General features: G+C 39.2%; 1 protein-coding gene across 18 annotated transcripts in view; it reads right to left on the bottom strand.

Annotated features, from left to right (window-relative positions):
* The window catches only part of ANKRD26 (ankyrin repeat domain containing 26), a 52,409-nt gene that overhangs the window by 8,236 nt on the left and 19,706 nt on the right, over positions 1 to 24,467 (bottom strand). For 7 of the 18 annotated variants that reach the window (XR_014502033.1, XR_014502038.1, XR_014502041.1 and 4 more), the window contains 17 exons: positions 21,792 to 22,817; positions 20,789 to 20,997; positions 20,247 to 20,396; positions 17,372 to 17,405; positions 16,095 to 16,236; positions 15,068 to 15,284; positions 14,377 to 14,560; positions 10,316 to 10,462; positions 8,024 to 8,980; positions 7,255 to 7,407; positions 6,261 to 6,415; positions 5,956 to 6,049; positions 5,319 to 5,396; positions 3,596 to 3,730; positions 2,136 to 2,248; positions 638 to 779; positions 71 to 319 (listed from right to left, as the gene is read on the bottom strand). Coding sequence is in view for 2 of the 18 variants with exons in the window: in XM_083399224.1 (XP_083255350.1) it covers positions 71 to 319; positions 638 to 779; positions 2,136 to 2,248; positions 3,596 to 3,730; positions 5,319 to 5,396; positions 5,956 to 6,049; positions 6,261 to 6,415; positions 7,255 to 7,407; positions 8,024 to 8,980; positions 10,316 to 10,462; positions 14,377 to 14,560; positions 15,068 to 15,284; positions 16,095 to 16,236; positions 17,372 to 17,405; positions 20,247 to 20,396; positions 20,789 to 20,997; positions 21,792 to 22,817 (4,185 nt within the window). In the remaining 16 variants the exon portion in view is untranslated. The remainder of the gene's footprint in view (positions 1 to 70; positions 320 to 637; positions 780 to 2,135; positions 2,249 to 3,595; positions 3,731 to 5,318; positions 5,397 to 5,955; positions 6,050 to 6,260; positions 6,416 to 7,254; positions 7,408 to 8,023; positions 8,981 to 10,315; positions 10,463 to 14,376; positions 14,561 to 15,067; positions 15,285 to 16,094; positions 16,237 to 17,371; positions 17,406 to 20,246; positions 20,397 to 20,788; positions 20,998 to 21,791; positions 22,818 to 24,467) is intronic. The other 11 variants (XR_014502036.1, XR_014502040.1, XR_014502043.1 and 8 more) reach the window with 4 other exon arrangements.

Below are 24,467 nucleotides of genomic sequence, written 5' to 3'. Positions count from 1 at the left end.
AGATATTTGATAAAAAGATTTAGCAAGTTATGTTGTCTATGAAATTACAACAAATGGTTGATACATTTACCTGCAAAAACAAATTGACTTGTTCCAGTTTTTGACTTATATCTTGCCTAGCTCTTTCTTCAATCTCTCTCTTGTACTGCTCAATTTGACTGAGGTCCATCATATTGTCCTGTATATGGCGTTTGAGATTAGTTATTTCTTCTTCTAGCTGCTGTTTGCTTCTCTCCAGTAATTTCATGGAAGACAACTGATCACGTAGTTCACAATTTGTAGATTCCACCTGAACACGCCTCGCTGACTCAACCTCCAACTGTTGAGAAAGTTCAGCAAGAACTCAAACAGGGAACTAAGACTTCCTCAAAATAAAATAAATCAAGAAAAGTTTACATAAGTTCACAAGAATAGTGCTGACATTTAACTCTGTAGCAATAAATGATATATTGAGGATTCGGTTACAGACCTAGGGAGATGTAGGTTGAGGAAACTGACTATGTGCTTTTAACAAGGAATGCATTATTGTTGAACAAATGGACTAAAACATTTGAAAATACTATTTAATACAATCACTTATGAAAAATGATTACTTTAGAAAATGTTTTAATTGTATTAAAGCAAGAGGGAAAAATACCTTGGTTCTTAGGTTGCTAACTTCCATCTCAGCATCAGAGAATTTGTTCTTCATCTCTCCATGTATAGTACTAAGAGATGAACTCTCTAGACTCTCATATTCTTTTATCTTCTTTTTAGCTGTTTTTAGAAACTTTTTAACTCTAAAGAGTAATATTATAGAAATCACATTAAACACTGATGAGAAAACCTGGATTATAGTTTTACTCAAATTGCTTTAAAAATTCAATAGATCTTTCTCTCTCTCATTACTCCAGCAGAAACATAGTCTTCATGGCTGAATATACAAGAGAACTGAAAGTAGAATGGTTTGTTCCTTCCAAAGCATGTAGGCTCAATTTCAGTTCCAAAATTAGGCAAACTCAAATGGACTTACCGTATTTTTTGCACCATAACACTCACTTTTTTCCTCCTAAAAAGTAAGGGGAAATGTCTGTGCGTGTTATGGAGGGAATGCCTACGGGTGGCATGCCTACAATACAATACAATAACTATTTCATCCCTTGACACCACAGGGTCTTCATGTTGCACACACTGTGGGCCCATGCATAGTAAAGCAGTGGTGGGGGAGCAGACAGAAAACAAACACAAGGGGACATGTATTGGGATCAGTTTAGGCTACAACTGATTACAGATGAAACAGGTTTAGTGCAGGCACTGGCATGTATCTAATCAGCCCGTCTGCTGTTGGATGGACAAATGGTGAAAACTGCTTCTGGTGAATCCAGAAGCTGGCAGGCCCAGCACCCAAGTCAGTCATCTGGACAGGAAGTGCTGTCCTGCAAGGTCCCACCCCCAACCTGCTGTGACTAAGGATTCAGCGCAATGTCTCTTCTGCCCTCAAAGTTGTGACAACTGCAATGAGATATGCAAAACCCGCAGATTTAGACAATTTGCCTGCAGGACAAATTCCTCCCTGGCCCTAAAAAAATCAATGACTGACAACTATTCAGAGCAAAATCTGAAATTAGGGTAACCCCGGGCAACCCTGAAACCACCAAAAATTAAGGAGGGTGGGAGGGGAAGTCCAGTAAAGGCTGCAGGGGCAATTTTACCACTTACCTTCTTGCCTGCATTGCAAATGGTTGGACTAGATGACCCTCAGGATCCCTCCCAACTCTACAATTCTATCATCTTTTATTCCCCCAAAGCACTGGCTGGCTCTTGGGGTCTTGTGAGTCTCTGCTGGCCTCAGGCACAGCCACAAAAGGCAGAAAACTATCACCTCCATCGCTCTGAGGCCATCAATTGTGGCAAGCTCACCTCGCTCCCACTGCCACACAACTGCTGCTCCCAATTAAACAGTGGAAAGATAATTCTTTACAGTACAAGAGGGCGCAGGGCACTAAATGCAAAGTAAAATACTCAATAGAAGCAGGGAACTGCCTTTTAAACGAATGATTACTTTCAACAGGGTAATGTTAAAAGTATTTCTAACAGGATTTCTATAAAACCAAAGCATCCATTTATTATTAGCAGAAGAACAGAAACCTCCATACCCGCTGCATTCTTTTTGGAGTTCTATGTTTCTTTTCATTTCTTCTTCTAGCCGTGCTTCCACCGATCGCTTCAACTCCACTAACTTCTTCACTTTTTTCTTTTCATGCTCCAACTTCAAGAGAGTAAGCACAACATCTTTACACTAACACTGTTCATTAACATTAAAGAAACACATCAAGCTGGGCATGCAAGTGCCCTTCTGATCACAGAAAGAATGTTTTGCCTCTTGTGCTCAAGTGCTGTGTGAGAAACAGAAAACAAAATGCAACGATATTCCTCTGATTGGGAAAATTCCCATTCCCCCCCCAATCTCCAGATATTTGATTGCTAGGCAGACCATGTTCCTCTTTCTCAGAGGAGGACCCCAGAGATAGGGAGAAGGTGTGGGGAGGCCACAAATACAGTTCCAGGCAAAAGCTACTTCTGAGACATGTTCTGATGTTATGTTCCACCATCTGTCCCACTACCTGGTTTAGGCAGCTTCCTACTGGTAGGGAGGGAAGCATCAGAACTGGTTCCTAGAGGTCTTTGACAGGATGGACTAACCAAACTTTGATACTGTTGCTGTCTCTTGGCTTTCACCTTTCAGACCAAGTGGGATGAGAGGACCAAAAATTCCATCCACTTGCCTTAGGTCGTGGAACTGAAAGGACGAGGGCGGGGGGGGGGGGGGACTTGTACCACTGGAAAGACTTCTGAAAGGAATGTTGATTATCCTTCTTTCAGGCTGATGAAAGCATCTTTAGATTCAACCAGCAAGTCCTGGAGAGCTGTGCCACCAAAGATCTTGCTACAGAACCTACCATAGCTAAATCTAAGTAAGAAGTGTTATCAACATCCTGCTAAAAAAGCAATGGCCTGGAAAACCTTCTGTATAGCTTTGCAGACTCTGGTGGGCTCTTGGGTGTATGCCAGGCCCACCCACAGATGGGCAGCAATCCTACACATTGAGAACTAGTGGAGGGATAGACCTGAAATACAGGCTTTTCAGGTCTATCCAGGCCTCACTGCTCAATCGCCAGCCAGAAAAGGTTAAAAAACTGTTCTCTGATGCTGGTTATATATGTTTGTTTATTCATTGAGAGCCTTTACTTTGAGACCACTCCCCAAAGGAGGTGCCCATTTGAGGTTGGCTACAAAAAACAATATTTAGGTTTGTATTTTTTGTGAACTTACTTGCAATGATTCACAAAAAAATATAATGGATGATTACAAGGGTTCAAGCATATTTGTTAGGCACCAGGCAAAAACATTCCTTTTCTTCTAGGCTTCTGGCTAGTTAAACAATTTATGGCTTTTAAAACTTTTTTGGGAGTATTATTATTTTTAATTGTAATTGGATGAAATTTAACATAAATAACTAAATAAAATTACTTGGGAGGTACCTAATGTTTACTCTGAGTATAAAGAAACACAGAACAGTTTGACACAGGCTTAACTGCATTCACGCTGGACTCACCTGAGCCATTAGCTCTGCCTTTTCCTTCTCAAGCTCAGAAAGGCGAGCTTCAAGTTTTGATTTTGACTTTACTTCTTCTTCCCACATACTCTGAGTATCTTGCGCTGTTGCTGAAAATATTGTTTGCTTCTGGACCTATGGAGCAATCAGAATGTGTTTTGATGGAGAACTACCACAGAAAAAGCCATCCAGGCATTTATATAAAAGTATAGACTCACAGAGCCAACTACCAAGCCATAATTTGGTGATAGGGGCAGTAACCACAGGCTTGCTTGCTCACTTATTAATTCCCACACCCCCGCCAGCCCTTGGTACATATACTCCTCCTCCAATGCTTTGCTACCATTTGCTACAATGCTTGAATTAGGCAAACTGTGGTTACCACTAATTGCAGCTTCTCTCAAAAACAGGTATTGAAACCCACTTAAACAATTGGATCAGTCCTTTCTGCATCACAACCGAGAGGAGCAATTTGCTACATACATTTTAAATACAGTGGTGCCCCGCAAGACGAATGCCTCACAAGACGGAAAACCCGCTAGACGAAAGGGTTTTCCGTTTTGGAGGTACTTCGCAAAACGAATTTCCTATGGGCTTGCTTCGCAAGACGAAAATGTCTTGCGAGTTGCTGCAATTTTTTTTCGCTCCCCACCCCCTTTTTCTAAGGCACTAAGCTGCTAATAGCCTTTTAGCAGCTAATCCGCTAATCCCTTAAGCCTTTAATAGCCGCTAATAGCCGCTAAACCGCTAATAGCGCTAATCCGCTAATGGGGTTGCTTCGCAAGACGAAAAAATCGCTAGACGAAGAGACTCACGGAACGGATTCTTTTCGTCTTGCGAGGCACCACTGTATAAATTATTATTAAAATTATACATAAAAATTATATGTAATCATCATCATTATTATTTAATTATGATGATGATGGAGTAATAAATAAAGTATCATTTTCAGCCTTATGAACCAAATTCTGTTTAATCTTCGGAATAAATATTTAAAGACTTGAGGTGATAGTCAACAAAATCAAACTCAGAGGAGACCCATTAAAATCAATTGACTTGATACATTGATTTCAGTGGGCCTGCTTTGTGCATGATTAAGGTTGGTACGGGTGTCTGGGAAAAAAGACTTTGGCAATCCCATTGAACCCAATGAATGTTGACTATATGTGATTTTGGCCTTACATGCTATCCCCGGAACCATAACCCCTATGGAATTGGAGAGTCACCTGAATAATCACTTTCCTTCTCTACATCCCCAGTTGAACATCTTTGAGCCCATGAAAGCACAACTTGGGTCAGCTATCAGTTGACTCCATCTGTGCCTTTAAAGCTTTCCCTTCTCAAGTGGGGAGGTAATCCAGAAGAGGAAACCTGCCCTACTTGAGGAAGGACAGATATGCTCCTTTCATTTCTTTTCTAAGTGATTTCATACCTGACACATCTTTTTTTCTGTTTAGAGTTATTGTCTTTCTGCTTACTTAAGTTCTTCTAGAAATCTCATGGTTCCCTCAAGCCTGCTGATATATCTTCCTCTTGTGTGTAAGTAGTGCCATTTTGACTGTGCAAGGATCAACAATTTATCCCTCACCTTGGCATAGTCACAAGGTGCTGCATGCTAATTTTCATCATCTTAAAACAACCCCCCCCCCCATATTTCACTTCTATCCTATGAGCATGTATAATCACAGACAAATCATCAGCACATTAGAAATCTTTACCGTACCTGTTGCTTTAGTTGTTCCTCTAAATTGACTTTTGCTTTTTGTAGACCATTTATCAATTCCTCAAGACGACTGTGAATCTATTTTTTAAAAAAGAAAAGAAAAAAAGAAACCAAAAATTAAATTATTAAGCTAAACTGAAATAGTTCTCTCCAGATATCTTGAAGCTACTACATTCATTTCAATAACAATGAATTAACCTGATTAAAGTTTCTGAAGGTGACCTAAAATATTAACAGATCTTTGAATGCTCTCATAACATTACTTTGCTCCTACATAATTTGTAGCAGATTACTGTTTGTGGAATGCTCTCCCCAGGAGGCCTGCTTACCACCACCAATATATATATCTTTAGGTGCCAGGCAAAAGCTTTCCTCTATAACCAGGTCTTTGGCCTTTAACTATGTGGGGCCTTTTAGGATTTTTATAATGTATTTCTTTTCTCCCTTGGTTTCTATGTATCTATGTGGAGTTTTTCCTTTCTGTCTTTTTAAGTTGCTTTGGGTTGCTCTGGGCAAGATAAAGTGACTAATAAATTTAATTTATAATAATAATAATAAACTGACAGTTGTTGGAATCATCTAGAAACAATCTTTCTACCCGTCACCCTCTCCTTTCCCAATCCTACTGATTACTTACAGAGACACTATTCTGCAGGTCCTTTTGAAGTATCTCAATTCGACCAGCTTGTTGAGCAGCTGTTGCTTCCAGTCTGGCATTTTCTATTTCAAGACTTAAAGGGAATAAATAAAAAAAAAACCAAAGTCTCAAGGAAACACATAATAAATCTATATATATTCTATATACATTTGAGTATAAGTTTTCACAACAAATACAATTCAGTAAACACTGCTATATGATAACATTATCATTTGATACACAGCAGCTCTTCATTTCATTGCATGCTTAAAATACAATGTGCACACAGTGGCAATATGTTTTACCTCTGTATATGGTCTTCTAATTGTTTTTTAGAATTAATTGTTCCTGTTAACTCTACCACCAGATCTTGTAATTTTTGTTCCTTGTCACTCAAAGTATTTCTAAATTCATGAATATGTCTTTCAGACTGAAGATGTTGCTCTTCTGACTCCTGCAACTGTAAAAAGAAAGAAACCGCAACAGAACATGATTGGCTAAAGGGACTTGGTAATATGATTATCCCCCTTCATGGATCACTGCCTTGCCATGGTGAAGGGGCTTGAATAACTCAGAGAAGCTATGAGCTATGCCGTGCAGGGCCACCCAAGATGGACAGGTCATAGTGGAGTTTTGACCAAACGTGATCCACCTGGAGCAGGAACCGGCAAGCCACTCCAGTATCCCTGCCAAGAAAACTCCATGGACAAAGACAACAGGCATATGAGTGCCTGACGTGCTCTGGTCCATGGGGTCACGAAGAGTCGGACACGACTAAACGACTAAACAACAACAATATGATACTCATGTTTCCAGTTGACTATAGAACTAGAACAAAGTGTTATGAAGTGAGAGAAAGAAGGTATTTTCTTCTCTGAAGCCACTAGCAGCAATTATTTATTAATTCTGCATGTCAGGTCTACCAAAGTCACTAAGTGGTGCCCCCAATCTCTAATTCTAACAGATATGCCAAGAGGACACCCTTGGAAGCTCCAGGAGAACCAACAGGTTTGCAGCTCCCCTATGTCTCCCCTGTCTATACAGATCAGCTTTAAAATACCTACATGGAAAGAACACCAGATGGAATGAAATGAAATCTAGTCCCTTCATTTCTATGGCGCAACCCTTTTGAATCTCTATTTCAAGCGAGATTGGTTATATAAAGGTATAAACATTGTTGAAATTAAATCCACCTCCATTCATACATGCCACTATTCTGCCTCAAAATGAGCATTTAAAAAAGTGAATAATGGGCTGAAGACATATTAGTCAACATTTAATAAACTATTTTGATCATACCTTGAATTTTATCCGGTCTATCTCCTTTTGAAGATGTTGCTTGTCTTCTTCTAGGTCAATACGATAACGTGTAGAAACTTCCAGTGAAGCTTCTGACATGGACTGTTTTTTAAGAGAATCTGCAAGTTCTTGTTTAAGTTGCCTTATTGTACCCTAAGAAAAGAAAAGGTGATTTAAATGCCTATAGCTTGTAGAGAAATTTTTGCAGAATACCATCTGCAGTGTTTCATAAAATCTCCAAAGTATCCCAAAGTGCTTCAGAGGATCCTGCTTCAGTTCAGGGTGATTCAGCGAGATCCTGCTTTGAAGCCAAGAAGCCCTGAATCTCTCTGAAGTAGCCCTGCTTTAGTTCTCGAGTCATGATTCATACAAAACTCTTGCACCTGGCAACAGATTTTGTTTCAGACTAAATACCAACTGAAACTCGGGACAGCACGTGCCGATTGCTTCTAGCTAGCACTCATTCCTATTTATTCCGAATGTAAAGATTTTAAAAGGGACTTATCCAAGTGTTTTAAATATACAAACTGGTTGTAAATGCAGTTCCCCTTTGTAGTATATTCCACAGTATTATATGGTGTGCAATTTTAACATCTGAGGATAAGGCTCATTCAGAAGACAATTGCAGAAAATTCTCTATATCAAACCATAGTACTGCTAGGTGCAAATAGAGATTTGTTAATGATCAGACTTTTGCTAGTGGCTAAGATGATTGCATCACTTGTATTTCAATGTTTAGAGATGCACTGATTGAATATATCACACTTACCTCTCTATCTGCTTTTTCTGCTTCATATTTCAAGACTTCCTCCTTCAAATTATTGCATTTTGCAATTAATTCCTTATTTACCTCTTCCTTCATCTGCACTTGTTTTTCAGTATCAGCTCTGAGTTTATTGAAAATATCATTGAATCGATCTTGAACATCACTCACTACTTTTTCTTTGATAATACCCTTGTTTTGAAAATCTTCAAATTGCTGCCGGAGTAGAAGATTTTCACTCTGGAGCTGCGCTAATCGTTCCTGCATAGATTCCTGTTTTACCGCATATTTGTTCATTTGCTCCTTGTCACCTTGCCGCGTATTCTCAAGTTCCTTCACTAGACAGTGTGCCTGATTTAAATCCCTTTGAACGCTTTCTAATTGCATGCTTTTTTCTCTAAGACTATGTGTTACCTGATGAAGTTCGTGTTCGAGACTATTAGCTTTACTTTCAGCTTTTCTTAATTGCTCAGACATGCCACTGTTTGTTTCTCGTAGATGACATAGATCATGGTTCAGTTTCTCTTTCAAGCGAAGCCATTCATCGCACTCTCGTTGCAGTGTTCGTTCAAGATCATTTTTCAATATCTGGCATCGTTCAAGTTCCTGAGCAGCAGAAGTCGAGCGGGAACGAACTGAGTCAAGTTCTCCCTCCAATCTTTCTTTATTTTCTTTAAAATGTTCTAATTTGGATGTTAGGATTGCAACTTCTGTTTTTGACAAATTGATTTGTCCATTGTACTGAAAAATTGTTTGAGTCAAAGTTTCTTCATTTACTTTCAGCTCCTTTTTAAGTTCTTCTATTTTTTCTTTCAAAGCTTCATTTTCTTCCAAATATCTAGTTTCTTCTTCCTGGTGCTTGACCCTTATGTGTTCCAGCTCTAATCTTAACACCGTTAGTTCATCTTCGAGCACTCGATTTTTATTTAACAGTTCCTTTTCTTGGGCATGATTATCAGTCATCTGAATGATTGATAAACATAAGGTAAAGTTAATTTAAAAATCTTCCAAAATTCTTTCATTTTCCTCATCATTATCATGGCTTTATATACTTATTTATTTGATTTATATACCACCCTTCATTTGAGTATCACAGGGCAGTTTACAGGATAAAACCACAAAAAATAAATAGCATAATAAAAAATAAAAAAATACCCCCACCAGCTTTAAAGAGCTAAAGGCCTGGAAGAAGAGAAATGCCTTTGCCTGGCTCCTAAAGATATGTAATGATGGCACCAGGCAAGCCTCCCTGGGGAGGGCATTCCACAAACAGGAAGCCACAGGGCAGCTGACATCTTTGATATCTACCAGCTGGAACAGACAGGAAGCATAGTTGTTCCCATGCAAGATGTAAAAGGGGCTGCAATTACCTTGAAAGAACTGGTGACAACAGCCACCTTCAAGAACAGCATATGGAAAGAAACATGGCTGCTCTTATAGGTCCATGTTTTTTTTCCTATGCAGTGCTTGTTAAAGAAAGAGGAAGAAAAAAGACTAAAAGAATTTGGTGGAGTGCAAATTCCAGAAGCAGGCCATAATCTGATCTGCACATTGGTTCAGGAGAGACCTCTCTGGAACCTGAACCCCTTTGAATTGCTTCCCTATCCCCCAATTCCCATCGCCTATTGTACACCTGGAAATATCTTGGATACAGATATTAATCATGTTTAACTAAAGCTTATGCACAAACAATACAATCCACATGAAAGTGTGACAAATGAAGGTCTTTAAACGTACCAAGAAACCATAACTAGAACATCGTGAGCCCTTTGACATACCGTATTGGCCTGAATATAAGCCTACTTTCCCCCCAAATTCCGACTGTGAAAAGTTAAAATGCGGCTTATATTTGCGACCTTACGGTGTACAACCAGGAGCGTGGCAAAGCAGCGCCTGTCCCACGCATACTCCCCCATCCTCTCCCCCAAGGCCAGGAAGGGAGAGAGCAAGGAAGGGGAAAGGCAGTCAGCAATGCAGCGTGGCTCCCCCGCACTGCCCAGTATGCAGCCAGGAGCAGCAAGGAATGGAGCGGCTTATATTCGGGTATTTTCTCTCTCCTCCCTCCCAATTTTAAAGGTGCGGCCTATATTCGGGCCAATACGGTATATCCATGAGTGCAAGAATGCATACTCACACTTTAGAAATTTGCTGCAAGAAATCCCGGTGTAGTAAAAGTAAACTCAAAGCAAAAATTTACTGTCCCGTAAGTTTATGGAACTGTTCTGTGCTAGTGCGTCTTGGGAAAAAATATTTGTGCTTAACTCTCTTACACTTTTAAGGATTTGATAAAATGGATACCTCTGACTGTATAGCTGCTGTTTTTTTCAACTCTTCCTCTAATTCCTTCTGTCTCCAGAGGTGAGTATTCAAAATACCCTCTTGCAGAGCTCTGGCAGACTTTTCTTGTGACAGCTGTTGCTGGGCTTCATTGCGTTCTTCTTCAATCTACAAAAATGCATTTAAAGATATCTAAAATAACAATATACAATTTTTTAAAACACACACATTTGAATTCAGAACACAGCTGTCCTTAAAAAATACACTAAAAGTGAAAACTTTTAGTAAAAACAGAAGTCACTGCACTGAATGTTATACATAATAATTGCTTTTCCAGGTATTTATTCTGTTTCTGGGATGAACAGAAATTAAGGTGAAATTCTCAATTTCTCCTATTTTCGAAAGAGTATTAGTTTAATTTTTTTGAAGTATCTTCTTTTATTTGATAAGAAAGGAGTTCAAAGCACATACTATTGTTGTAAGAACAGAAAGTACATGTTACCTTTTTTTTCAAAATACGTAAGCTATGAAAAAACCTATAGCTTGCATATTAATTTTGAGTTTCTCATATTTGTGAACAAGCTTACCATTTGTCGAACAGCATTCACAAGCTCTTGCATTGCCTGAGGCGTTTCCTTGAAACTCAAATCTAATGCATTTGATGAGGAATTGATCCTCTCTAAAATGCTTTCTCTCACAGGAGGAATAGAAAAGGAAAGACTAGGAATCAAGCTTCCTTGATATCTACCAGATGTAAATTTTCTGCCCAATAGGTAAGTGCTAGAGTTGCCCCGAGGATAACTAGGAAATGATGAAATCCATTCCTGATTAGGTTGGTCAATTTTCTTCATTCTATTAAAATCAGAATACAGCTGGTAGCTTACCCCAGCCTTCATAGGTACCAGATAAAAATACTTCTACATATTCTGAATGCTGGTAATGACCAATTTTCAGTAATCAGATTTGGCAGATGACCAAACATTTTCAATGTCATCTAAGTATTTTGCATTTTCTCACTCTACTAAAACATTTTGTTCAGTTTAACATACCACCTAGAAGCATGAAACTATTTGTGAAAGGAAATTCAGACTCAAGGTATCAAGCAAATAAGGAATAACAAAAAAGTCCTTAAGTATGCTGCTTCTTCAGTATCAAAAGGAAACGGAAAGGGGCAAAAATCTTTAAAACTGAACTCAAACGAGGAGAATGCATACTGTTTTAAACAGTGTAAACATTAAAATATGGATGAGCACTGTAAAGCTGTCTATTACAGAACTGACATAGCCATTTCTCCTTCTGAGCTTCAGCTGACATCACAAAACACTTGGCCTATCTAGTTAATTATGAGGTCACTAAACTTTTTTAAAGTCTATTTTCCTTTTGCTCCCTAAAACATTTAAGCTAAATGCAACAGAAATAGTAAGATCTAATTAAGCAAAACATGCTTGCTGATTATCAGTTATTACTTTTACGTAAATTAGGGGATTTAATATTTATATCTATCAGGTTGGTATTTGGTATTCTATCAGGTTGATATTTAGGAGATCAAACATTGTCATAAAATAGGCCTTAGGCAGCCTTTCTGGATCTTTCAAAGTCACGTTTTTTCATTCATGCCTTTAACAGAAGCTAAAGCAGCAAGACTGCATATACTATTTAGAATTTTGACCATGGGCTGGTTGTTGTGTACACTGACTGCTCAGCTTACACTCTCTTTGACGAATGCACACCTACCAGAGGGTAAACCTTATTCAAAATGTATTTCTCAGTTATTTCTAAGTAGACATGTACACCGCTTATACATGTCTCTTATTTAAAGTGGACAGTTCTCTATTTGAAAGTGTCTCCTATTTAAAGGGTTGTCCAGTCCAAGGTGATTCTTTTTAAATCAGAAGAAGGGTGAGGAGCGGTTTTGAACTACCCACCATCAGTATGAGTAAGCTGGCACATAGGCCACCTGGTTAAAGATTCTGCATTTCTATTTAAAATAAAACAAACAGATTTTCCCACACTTGAAACATTTTATGTTCCTTTTCTGCTCTTTTGGAAATGGCAGCAATTTAGTATTAGGCCATTTTCTGACTGGTCCCTTCAGCATCTTCTCAAAATCACAAATGTCCCCCTAAGTCCCAAAATGGTTGGCAATCATTGCAATACTTCTGCATAGAAAATTAATTTTAGATACTTACTCCTAAATTTTGGTTGGATGATTTCACCCAAGAGTTCGATAAATAGATTAAGTAATAAGGGAGAGATTGGGCAGTCCTATCAAGCACTCTTTTTAACCTAAAGGTTTCTAGTGGAACTTTGTTTACATATATTGAGACAGTAGGTTTAGAATACATCAGCTTAACCCAAGACATGAATGTGGAGTCCATCCCTACTTTGCTCAGTACCTGGAATAGTTTGACATTTTAAAAAGGTAGGTCAATGTTCTTGGCTAAATGGAGTAATAGCATAATCAAATAAGAGAAAAATCAACTTGGGTAGCCAACTGACAATAATTGGCCAGCTTTCCAGTCAACACTTGAATTATGAAATGGGGGAGTAAAGGGGTCCATAATGCTCATGAAGTGGACCCATAAGCTACACCTCCTGCCTGACTTCCAATTTCACTGTCTCTTATTGGTCCTCATAAGACACAGTCCCTGTTGCTGAAATAGAATAACTAGGTCTACTTTCTCATGAGCATTATTTATTGGCACCTGTTGCAAAACAAAGCATAGATCTGAAAAATCTTCATTTTTTTGCACTCACTAGTTCTCCAGAAAGGGAGAGACAATCTCTGTTCAGCCCTCCCTCCTATGCTGGGCTCACCAAACAGAAAACCTTCCCAAAACAGGATCATCTGCTACAGCTTATCAGTGATGCACAGTGAATTATTTCTTTCATTAGTCAAGATCCCTTTGGCCAGCAACATCTCTGTACTAGTCTGTGTTCCCACTGTGGACAAAATAATATTCACATGGGTTTGCATGGGAATGTATTCTCAACACCCCTACAGCTCTATATAACTTCTTTCAGAAATCTGTACACTGATTTTATCCAATCTAGATCTTCACAAAGAAGCTGGCTAGGGCTATGCATTTCCTCAGCAACAAAAGTTCACCATCTGCCTCTAGACCTGCAAGTTCCACCCCAACAAGACAGAAAGCACCCCTCCTGTGTGCCAGCCCCAGAGTTAAATTGCAGCAAGGAATTAAGGAAGAAAAGACAGGGAGGAGTCCAATAATGTGCTGTTTCTGGAGTCAGGGTTATTTTGGATTCCGACATAGCCCAAGTTAGCAAAGCTGTTCCCACTTGCCTGGACCAGAAAATGTACCTAGATTCTAAGGTAGCCGGAATTCTGAGTGTGTGTCTGGAATCAGCTGACAAAACCCTGAGCAAGGACAGGCAGGCAAGCAACTAGTTAAAGTGAGATCTTGCCTGGGATCTGCATGAATGAATCACAGGATAGATGGTTTGATACCAGCCAGCACAGTAAGGTAGCTTAAGGTAGGGAGACATGGGAGGTCCCTGAATAGAAGTATGGAGGCAAATTAAGTCATCTCTAGAGCTTTCTAACACAGGAGCTAAGGAGATGCATCACAAAAGATTGGTGGTGATGGTGAGCTGTATTTCAAGCACTGATCCCAGGCCAATTTAATGTTCAGAAATAATGCCTGTTTCTAAGACAATAGTTCTAACTATATTTAGCCCAAAGTAAATATTATTGAAATAAATGGGACTTCCTCATGAGTAAACATAATTAGGATCACCCTGTAAACCAATTTTTGTTAGACTCAGAGATAATGGAATATGAGTAAGAAATTCCTACCACAAAAAAAAAAAAACCACGGTTTCTGTTCATATTCTTTGTAAACAACCAAATATAACATGAGAGTACAATAGTTAAATTTGTTGCCTCAGACAAATGCTTACTACAAATCCAAGCTGTTAAAAAAGTTTTCAGTACTTTCATAGGCATTTTTACTTTATTTCTCCATTGCCTTTAGCTGCGATTCCTGCATTGCAATGGTTTGCACTAAAACCCCTTTCGGTCTTTCCAACTCCACAGTTCAATGTTTCCAAATTAATCTAACCTGTTTCAAGTGGTTTTTCAGTGTTCTAAATTCCATTTCCAGACTTCTCAGCATTAATTCAAGTTGTTGTTTTTCTTCTGTTTGCTTATAGTACTGCTCCTCTTTCTTCCTTAACTGTTCTTGGTTTTCCTCGTACAACCTTTCAGCACTTGTCCTCTTTTCTTCTTCTTGTTTCAAAGAAAATCTGGCAAATAACCATTTTGAAAGACGTGTATGAATACAGAGGCAGGCATTTAATGTTAGGTTAAAATACCTCTATAAGAGATGTTTGAGGCTATGTGCATGAGGGAGCTGTGCTTGTTTGCCCTGCTCCAGCCACCTGTTCATTAGACTATCGTGTTTGCACAGTGAACTTTGTAGTATTTTTATTTTTATTAAGTTTGTTTACAGCCCTAAAACAAAAGCTAAGTAATAAAACATATGCACACTGATAGCAACATTCGGCCTACACATTTTGGACTTAAGCACATAGGTCCCTGTGGAAATGTGACAATGTGCAGACATCAAGTGATGCCATTTCTGTATGTTGTTCTACTTTAAGAACAGACTACTCTAATCAAACCTTAGCTTAACAATGCTGACTCCATCCTAGGAAGTCTCCAACTTTTTACAGCAGAAGTATTTAATAAAACTGATTCCATTTTTTAATTTTTTTAGATTATCAGAATTGAAATTTCTTATGACAGCTTACTTGAGACTGCTGATAGTACTTTCCCATTCAACTTTTTTATGATCCAGTGTAGATTTCATTTCTGTTATTTCTTCCAGCATTCTCTGTTGCTCTTTTTTCTCATCCTCAATTTTTTTTACTTTTCCTCGAAGATGAATAGAACATGCTCTTTCACGTTCAATTAAACTTTCATATTCATGACATATATTTTGAATTTTCAGGAGACTCACAGAATCTGCTGTGGGGGAAACAGTGTAGTATTAACTTACTGGTTCAAAATTTTAATTCATAGCAACAAGAAAAAATGAGTGAGGTATAGCTTTATATCAATACCCAGGAAAAACGTGCTTGGAAAAAACACACATATTGATTGTACTCTGGAGGTGCGATTCACACAAGGAATTCCTGGTAAGTTTAGGGTTCCGAATTCACCGCAGTGTTGAGGGCTGCGCTGCACATGCATTGTAAATGCACTTGCACTTCCAAGAATCTGGGCCTCAAGTGACAATGATGGCTATAGGAACACTCCCAGATTATAAACCTGCTCCTTCAAGGGGAGTGCAGCCTTGTCCAGAACAAGCTGTTCCACCAGATCTCAGACAAGGGAATTACCCACCCACAGGACCACAGTCTTGTTTGGATTAAGGTTGAACTTATTGATCCACATTACTGTCTCCAGGCAGTAATTCAGGACCTGCACAGCCTCTTCTAATACTTATAGAAGGGAGAGACAGAGCTGAATGTCATCAACATACTGCTAGTTGTTTGGTCCAAATTCCCTGATGAGTGGTTGCTTTGTTGCTGCTGCTATTGCTAGGAGTTAAAAATCCTTGTTGATCTACTGCAAATCACCCAGAGGAAGACATACAAACATATTCAGATGGCCCCACCCTTACCCTGCCAATTAGATTTTAGGGGCATACAGGGTAAAATAGAGGGAGAGGAAGTGTTGTTTACAAGAGCAAAAGTTGTGCAAGCAGGTTGATACTGTTGGGTGTTAAATTTATTTTGTTCTGAATATTATAGGTAACAACAGCACTGTGCTTACCTTTACTATCCAAACTAAGTTTTTCTATCAACATCATAGCTTCTCTATAGAATGAAGTAGGTAACTCAATATCGTCTGTAGGGGTATCTGAAGACGGAGTTAAGTCATCAAAATCATTGGCAACTCCCATTGCTCTATAGATCTATAAGTAATAAATACATAATCAAATAGAGTAAAACATCATAACAAATCAACCCATTTCTTTTTAACTATTAGGCCATAAATAGTGTTTCAAGAATACAGCAATAGCTCAGTTCAGCACAATTCAGTCAAATCAAACCAAGATCAGTTCACATGCTGGTTATTTCACTACAAAACACTTGAGAAGTATGGTGCCATGATCCTCCCCTCTTGTCTACATGTGAACAGTTCTACAGTTGGTCCTAAACAACGGTCTGATGTCCAATATGCAAGCAAACCAGGGTTTAACTTGTTACACAAACCCATATTTGCGCTATATTAAGGGTAGCCAACATGGTGCCTTCCAAATATTGGATTATAACTCCCACTGAAACTGACCATTTGCTATGCTGTCTGAGGCTGATGGGAGTTGTAGTCTAATAACACATGGAGGGCACCACATGATGCGCCTGTGCCACATTCTCTGTCAGCGCACCCACTTCCAAACAGTTTCTGGATTTTATGCCAAAGCATTTTGCCTTGTTTAGTTGAATGCATAATAGCGGTACACCTATATTGTCATTAGCTGGCTCTCCCTAGGCGGAAGGCTAGCTGAGAACTTGCCTACTTAACAACTTTTTAACAGCTCTTAGCTTTCCTAATAGTGCTGCTGATTTCTAACTCTCCAGGTGCTGGTATCCACACTTCTTTTCTCCCAATTTCTTTAACAGTCCTATATAGCCATGACCGGAATATTGGCATAATTTGCCCCTCATTCACAACTTTATTATAGCTCATATCCAGTTCTGTATTAAAAGAAGTCATAAAAAGTTCCATTGGTCTGACTGAACCATTAAACTGACTTCCTGAAAATGACAGATTATGAGTGTCTAACTGCAACAGTTATTTTGCTAGCAACCACCAAGAGCAGATTGTTTCCACGCAGACATCTCTTCACACATCCAGGGAATATGCATGTCCAAGGCTTGCTATAACTCATTCCTGCTTTTGCACATTATCCTAAACCTCGGATCAGCATGTCATGAGTGTGGCCACTCTTTCTTCCTCAAAAATTGGTGAAAATACCCTTGCCACTTATAGTTCTGTACAAATGTTTACAAGTTAAGGTAAAATTTAGACAGCCTATTTTACAGTACCTTTTTTGTTTCATTCACATTTCGGGCTTGATGTCTAGAAAACAAACATAACACTTTTCAGTATGAAAGTATTGCAAGTAAACTACTTTTAACTTTAAAAATGTACACAAATTTTGTATCTGTATCTTTGGGCAGCAGCTCAGTCTGTTTTGGAGCCACTTTGTGTGTTTCTAATTAGGCTCTTTATCTGGAACTACATTAGATCTGTTAAAAACTACCGTATTTTTTGCACCATAACACTCACTTTTTTCCTCCTAGAAAGTAAGGGGAAATGTCTGTGCGTGTTATGGAGGGAATGCCTATGGGTGGCGGGGGGGATCTGCTGCAGTCGTGAGCAGAGGATCCATGGTTCCCCTTCCTTCCCTCCTCCGTGGGTCGCTTTGAAACAGCAAAGCGGGAGAAGAGCCGCTGAGTGGGGAGGAGAGAGGGACAGAGAGCCTGCTTCTTTAAATGAGCAGTTCCAGTTGGTTCCTTTAAAGCAAGCAGGCTCTGTGTCCCTCTCTCCTCCCCACTCAGCTCGCTAAACAGCAACAAAGTTTTTCAGCTCGCTAAGCCGGGGATGAGTGGGGAGGAGGGAGAAAAGCAGAGCCTGCTTGCTTTAAAGGAGCAAAGTGGGAGAGGAGAGGAGCCTTCTCCGCTTATACCCCTCTTCTTCATTATTAGCAGCATCCTTCTCCACCCACCCCACGCGTGCTCCTTGTCCCTTGAGTGCTTTTCCTTCCCTCCCCACTTAAAACGTGGTTACAAAGCACGGATCCACATGGATCCTCAGGATTTTTGCACTGGGCTACTCCAAACTCACTGTCAGATCACATGTCTGTGGCCACAGCATGAACCACAAAAATCATACATCCACTGTTTCGTTTAGAATATTTTTTTTCTTGTTTTCCTCCTCTAAAAACTACATGCGTGTTATGGTTGGGTGCGTGTTATAGAGCGAAAAATACGGTAAACTGTTTCCCCATCATTCACTATAATGGGGAATCTAAAAACAGTACATATATTTTAACTTAAGTGGATGAAATTAGCAGCCCCTGTAGCAGCCCCAACAAAGTGCAGAAGCCTGTCAAATTTTAGGCATATAAACCCAGTGTGAAGGTGCGTGCAAGGCACTTTTAAAGTCTGATGTTTTAAAGTTTGATGTTTTAATTGAAAGTATGTAACTTTTTCATTTTTCTATCAGAACCAGATACAGTTTGCAGACATGGTCATCCCCTTGACTGTTTTTTGGTGGGTACAATAGGAAGCATAGGGGCAAGGTGTGAGTATGGAACTCCAAGAACTTAGGGTAGAGTAAATGTCACCCTCTTACACACAATGATCCTGCTACTCTAATGGTTCAGGGTAGTAGTGGTAAAAAGGGGAGGAGGCTGCTAGACACCCCCTCCCTGAGTTTGTGGAGATACAACTTAGGTGTCCCTATTGACTTGCATAGGGACAGACATAGAGCCACATTAAAAACACAGCTTTTAATTGTCCCACAACAGATCACTGTGATTGGAGTGCCCTGGGAAATAATTAGGTAAAGGTAAAGGGACCCCTGACCATTAGGTCCAGTCGTGGCCAACTCTGGGGTTGCGGCGCTCATCTCGCTTTACTGGCCGAGGGAGACAGTGTACAGTTCATGTAGCCAGCATGACTAAGCCGCTTCTGGCGAACCAGAGTAGTGCATGGAAACGCCGTTTACCTTCCCGCCGGAGCGGTACCTATTTATCTACTTGCACTTTGATGCGCTTTTGAACTGCTAGGTTGGCAGGAGCAGGGATCAAGCAATAGGAGCTCACCCCGTCGCAGGGATTTGAACCGCTGACCTTCTGATCAGCAAGTCCTAGGCTATGTGGTTTAACCCACAGCACCACCCGCGTCCCTTTCGGGAAATAATTAACTTTGATTAAAAGTTAGACCTGTGTGTCTAAACCAGTGTTTCTCAAACCTGGGGCCCCTGCTGTTGTTGGACTACAAATCCCATTATCCCTAGCTAACAGGAACAGTGGTTAGGGATGATGGGAATTGTAGTCCAACAACTGCTGGTACCCAAGTTTGTTGAATACTGGTCTAAACAAATGATCCCCACACCTCTTAAGCTCTGGTTATTTCCTGAGTCAGCTTCCTGAAATAATGAGACGTTTGAGTTGAGACTACAGAGACACTTGGAATCTTATGGAGTCTCTGTGAGGCTTTGAGACACTTTGTTAGCGGCACAGATTCAAAAATATAAGAACAGATCGTGAATCACCTGATAATTCAGGGTACACAGAGAACTGATACACAGCCCTGGCAAATTCAAAATTAAACCAAATGCAAAATGGCAGCATGAACACCTAATTGCAAAGGCTTCTTCAGGAGAACTTGGAAGGCTCTGGCAAATCTAGAGATACAATACTTGGCTAAATATATTACTGCCATTATTCCAAATAACAGAGTTTTTTATACCCACCAAACAAGTAACATGCATTCAATGGTGGGATAAGCTCGGTCTGTAGAGCTTAATACTCTTGATTTCAGAGTTGTGGGTTCATGTCCCACGTTGATATCCTGGATTGCAGGGGGTTGGACTAGATGACCCTCTACAATTCTATGATTCTAATGTTCTAAACCATAGGTAAGTAAACTAAGGCCCGGGGGCTGGATCCAGCCCAATCGCCTTCTCAATCCGGCCCACGGATGGACCAGGAATCAGCGTGTTTTTACATGAGTAGAATGTGTCCTTTGATTTAAAATGCATCTCTGGGTTATTTGTGGGGCATAGGAATTCGTTCTCCCCCCCACCCAAATATAGTCCGACCCCCCACAAGGTCCGAGGGACAGTGGACCGGCCCCCTGCTGAAAACGTTTGCTGACCCCTGTAAACAAACAACATTATGGCTTTTAGTACCTCTCTTCTTCCAAAGATGCTTCACTTAAACTGCTGTCATCATGAAGTTCATGTAGATTTTCAATAATCTCCTGACTGGTTTTCTGCTTTGAAATCCATTTTTTATTTTCACTTTTTTCTACATCCTTCACCTTGGCAATAGGATTTTCCCTCAAATGCAGAAAAAATACAGTATTTAAGAAGCTACAGCAAAATATTGTAACCCACACTACCTTAAATAATATGCACTGGGTTAAAACAAATGAACCTGTAGCAAAACAAATATATATATATACACAGTGACAAAAATGAATCCATAACATACTTAAAGATGGAAAAATTATTGGCAGATGATTTTGGGACTCTTTGAGGAATATTAGAACTAAATGCTACTAACAGTATGACTATTTCAGTTCAAAATGATGAACTATGCTCTCACATGTCCAGGAAGGAGATGTAAATATAGTCTACATCAGATGGTTGTATAGTTACTTATCTCCTTGTGCAAACTCATTCAGTACATTCATATGAGTACAGATGTGCACATTATTATTCATACTCACTTCTTAAAAGTTACTGTAAGTAATCCCTTTCTGTCTGAGGAAATTTTGCTCATTAATTGACTTTCTTCCATCATTTCACCTTCATTTTCTGAGGGCTTTAGATCCCTTTGTTCAATATTCATAGCCAGTTTTTTCCCAACATTTGCAGTTTCTTTTTTTCCAACGACCTCCACTTCCTCCCATTTCTGCTTTCTTTTTTCCTCTTCAACCTAAAACAAACAAGTCAATATATTTGTGAGAATGCAAGTAGAAAGCCAATAATTTTAAATTGTTCTTTCTTTTTTTTGCTCAACACTCAAGGAAAACAACCATTTCACCCTTGAAAAGAAAACACTACTAAGCTTGCAAGTTAATAAGAATTTGTATTGCATAACAGGTAGTAATGAAAGAATACATGTATTAGTAACAGAAAAAACACACAATATTTAAGTGAAAGCAGATAAAATATTATTTAGAAAAGTGACCAACAATACTATAAATGAGGAAAATGAATCTTACAAGAGTAACATTTCACACAGCAAAAGTGAAGAGTGCCAAGCAAGAATGACAGTAAATGGAAATATTGATCAATACCCTGTTCAGAAGCCACTTTCACATTTTGGCCCAAATTCTTACCCTGCTTAAAATGGGTGCAGTGAATTTGTTAGGCCATTGCACCTATTTACAGCCTTTTCATGTTAGTATAGTCAACTATTAAATTTATTCATTTATGTATTAAATTTGTAAAGTGCCCTTGATTCGTAGATCTCAAGGTGGTTCACAGCATAGAAATACAAAAAAACAAAAACAAAAAATACATGATAAAAACAAATTGGTGAATTAATTGTTAAAATCATCGTCTAATGGAATGAAAGCATGTATCTCTTCCTTCGTGATCCGCTTAAGAATAATTGTGTGAAGCTTAAAAAGAGGGCTTTCCGATAAATGCTGAAGAGCTAAAATGAACAGGATGGTTGAAGTGCAAGAAAGATCAAAGAATGAAAAGCAGCAGGTACACCTCTACCTCTTTTTGCAGTTGGGCTTTTTCGTTCTCCAAAGCCAGGAACACTATCTGCAGCATTCCTACCTCATTTTTAAACCTTGCGACATCACGTTCCAATTCGTTATCCAGTTCTTTTTTTGATGCTTGACGGAAGCTTTGTTCAGAGTTTCTCGCTTTATTTCCAATCTCCGTATTGGTATCTTTACAACTGCTTACAACAGCCTTAAAACTATGTAGCGTTTTTCTACTTGTTTCATTTGCTACATCAAAATGTAAGTTTGAATCGTCCGTCATGATCGGTTGTTTGATACCTGCAGTCTTAAAAGTTGCATCTGAAACACTGTCTTTGCAAGTATGCAATGGTGAATAATTGGGACTTGTTATTGGAGCTGAAGTCTTTCCACTCTTATTTCTTTCCAAGTGTTCAATTGTATTGTCACTCCTTTCTTCACCTAGATCCACGTTTGTACCTCCTGTATTATTGGACAATGCCTCATCATATGTGTTCCAATGCTGCTCAATATTCTGATTTTCATTCTTACACGGTTTAAAAAGAGGCTTCTGAGAAATGGAATTTTGGGGATATAAAATTGTGTTTTCAGTACTGAATTCCATTTCTGTGATCACAGAGTTTGACTCTCCATCACTCTTCCCATGTATACCAATGGTACCTTTAGACAGATGAGGTGATGGTGATTCTTTCGTACCCTCTAATACACCACTGAAGCCATCTTGCGATATTCCTTCCTCAGTAGTATTGCATATTTTCTCATTTCCATTAACTTCACCGAACATCTGCTTTAGTTCTGCTGTAATGCTCTTAAAATGTGTTTTGACTTCCCTTTTCTCACTTGCAACCCACATTCTTTCATATCTTTCTTCCCAGAGTGTTGAATACAAATGATTGTATTTATTGTTTGATTCTGCATTGTAAACAGCTGCTTCCGTTTTCTTTTCATCACAACTATGTGCAATTTCTGCCTTGTCAGTCTGATTTTCAGGTGGTGGTTTCTCTATAGAGTTGGATGTGCCTATTATATTTATATCCTTATGCAAGCAAGTATGGACAAAGAAGAATTAGCAAATGATAACCAATAATTATGCTACAAATATTATAAGAAGGAATTCAATGTTGGCCTTTTTTTTTTAACAAAAATGTTGGGACTGCAGCATCATAATAAATGAAACATTTTTCTTCCTTTCGTACATGTGTGTGTAATTTACTAAACTCATCACTTTGGACAGATTTATAAAGTAAAATAAAAAATCCAAGTACTAATATTAAGTATTCCCTGTGCAGATTTTCAATTATTGTGTAGCAAGAATAGCTGAGGAAGCTGGAGAAGAGCTGTGAATCTTTTGAGAATTCACGGCTCTCAAAACCATTAGAACTCAGCAAATCTAATGTATTCAGATATATAGGAATACTCAACAGGTCACAACTTCTTCCCAAGCTACCTGAGGCCTCACACCATTGTTACACTTCCCACTTCAGTAATTGTCACCACTTGCATGGACTGGCATTGGTGGTTATCACAGGGAATCTGTGCAAGCCACACATAGCCACTTGCAAAACAATGGGAAAACAATGACTGCATTAGTTGTGGCTGAAGGGCTGGTGCAGCTTCCGAAGAAGCAGACAGGTAATGGGAACGATCCGATCTATGTTTATGGGAAAAACAAGACTTTTGAAGAGCCTTTCCCATTATGAGGCAATGGCTGAACTCGGACAAAGTTCAGTTTTTAAGACACTGTGCTCAGCTCTGTCAACACTCACGTGAAACAAGCATCTATCCCCACCCATGGAGAAACCTTAAGGAAACAATGATACAAAAACCTCAAACAAGGGGAGAACACAAGGAGGAAATGAACAAGTGGATGAAACACTGAAGACAGGAAGAAGCAGACCCTAGAAAAGACATGGGAATGATCGGGAGAAGAACCAAGTGTCGGGCAGAACAGCGGGCGAAGGGAACCAGACAAACCACAGAATCGAATGACTTCCCACATGGTCAACAAAGGGAAGGATAGAAAGGCAAACAACAAATAAGAACCGTTATGATCCGAAGACAGTCCACAGAAGGTTGAGACATCTCCATTTTTGGATCTGGCTCCCAAAGGAGGAAGGGGTACTGAAATTCATTGGAGCTGTATTTTTTTTCTTGCTACCACTGGAGGGTGCTCAGTATTTATTCTGAATACTTATCTTCCTGCCTTGCGAAACTACAAGATACTTGAATATTACAGGAGAAATTTTGACACTGTATGTTTAAGTGCTTCTGTGGTAAAATGTAGGCTGGGGAATCTCTCTTGGTGGGGCTGTGGTTTTCAGCGACCCCAAGAAGTAATATGCCCAAGTAATTCCATGTGAAAGAATGATACAAACATTGATTTGCTAGACTACGGCAAAGGTCTGCCCATTATTTTGAATTCCTCAGTAATTGCCATTTTGCTGCTAAAAGTCTTTCTAAATACACTTTTCTATCAGTGGCATAGCTTTTAATTCTTTCCTTTGCCCAACATTTGACATGCAGCAGTCCATATTTTCAAAAATAATTGTATTTCCCCTACCTCTTTCATTTATTCATTCATAGAGGAAAGGATCTATAAATGTGTTGAGACCACAGAAACCAAGAGCCTTAAGGGAGTTCCCATTCAAATAAACACAATACAGTTCTAGAAATAGAGAATGGGCAC

Source organism: Podarcis tiliguerta (assembly GCF_965153285.1).
Source record: "Podarcis tiliguerta genome assembly, chromosome: 10".
NCBI lineage: Eukaryota > Metazoa > Chordata > Lepidosauria > Squamata > Lacertidae > Podarcis > Podarcis tiliguerta.
The sequence above is the reverse complement of the archived record's forward strand: the minus strand, read 5'-3'. Positions and strand labels throughout refer to the sequence as shown.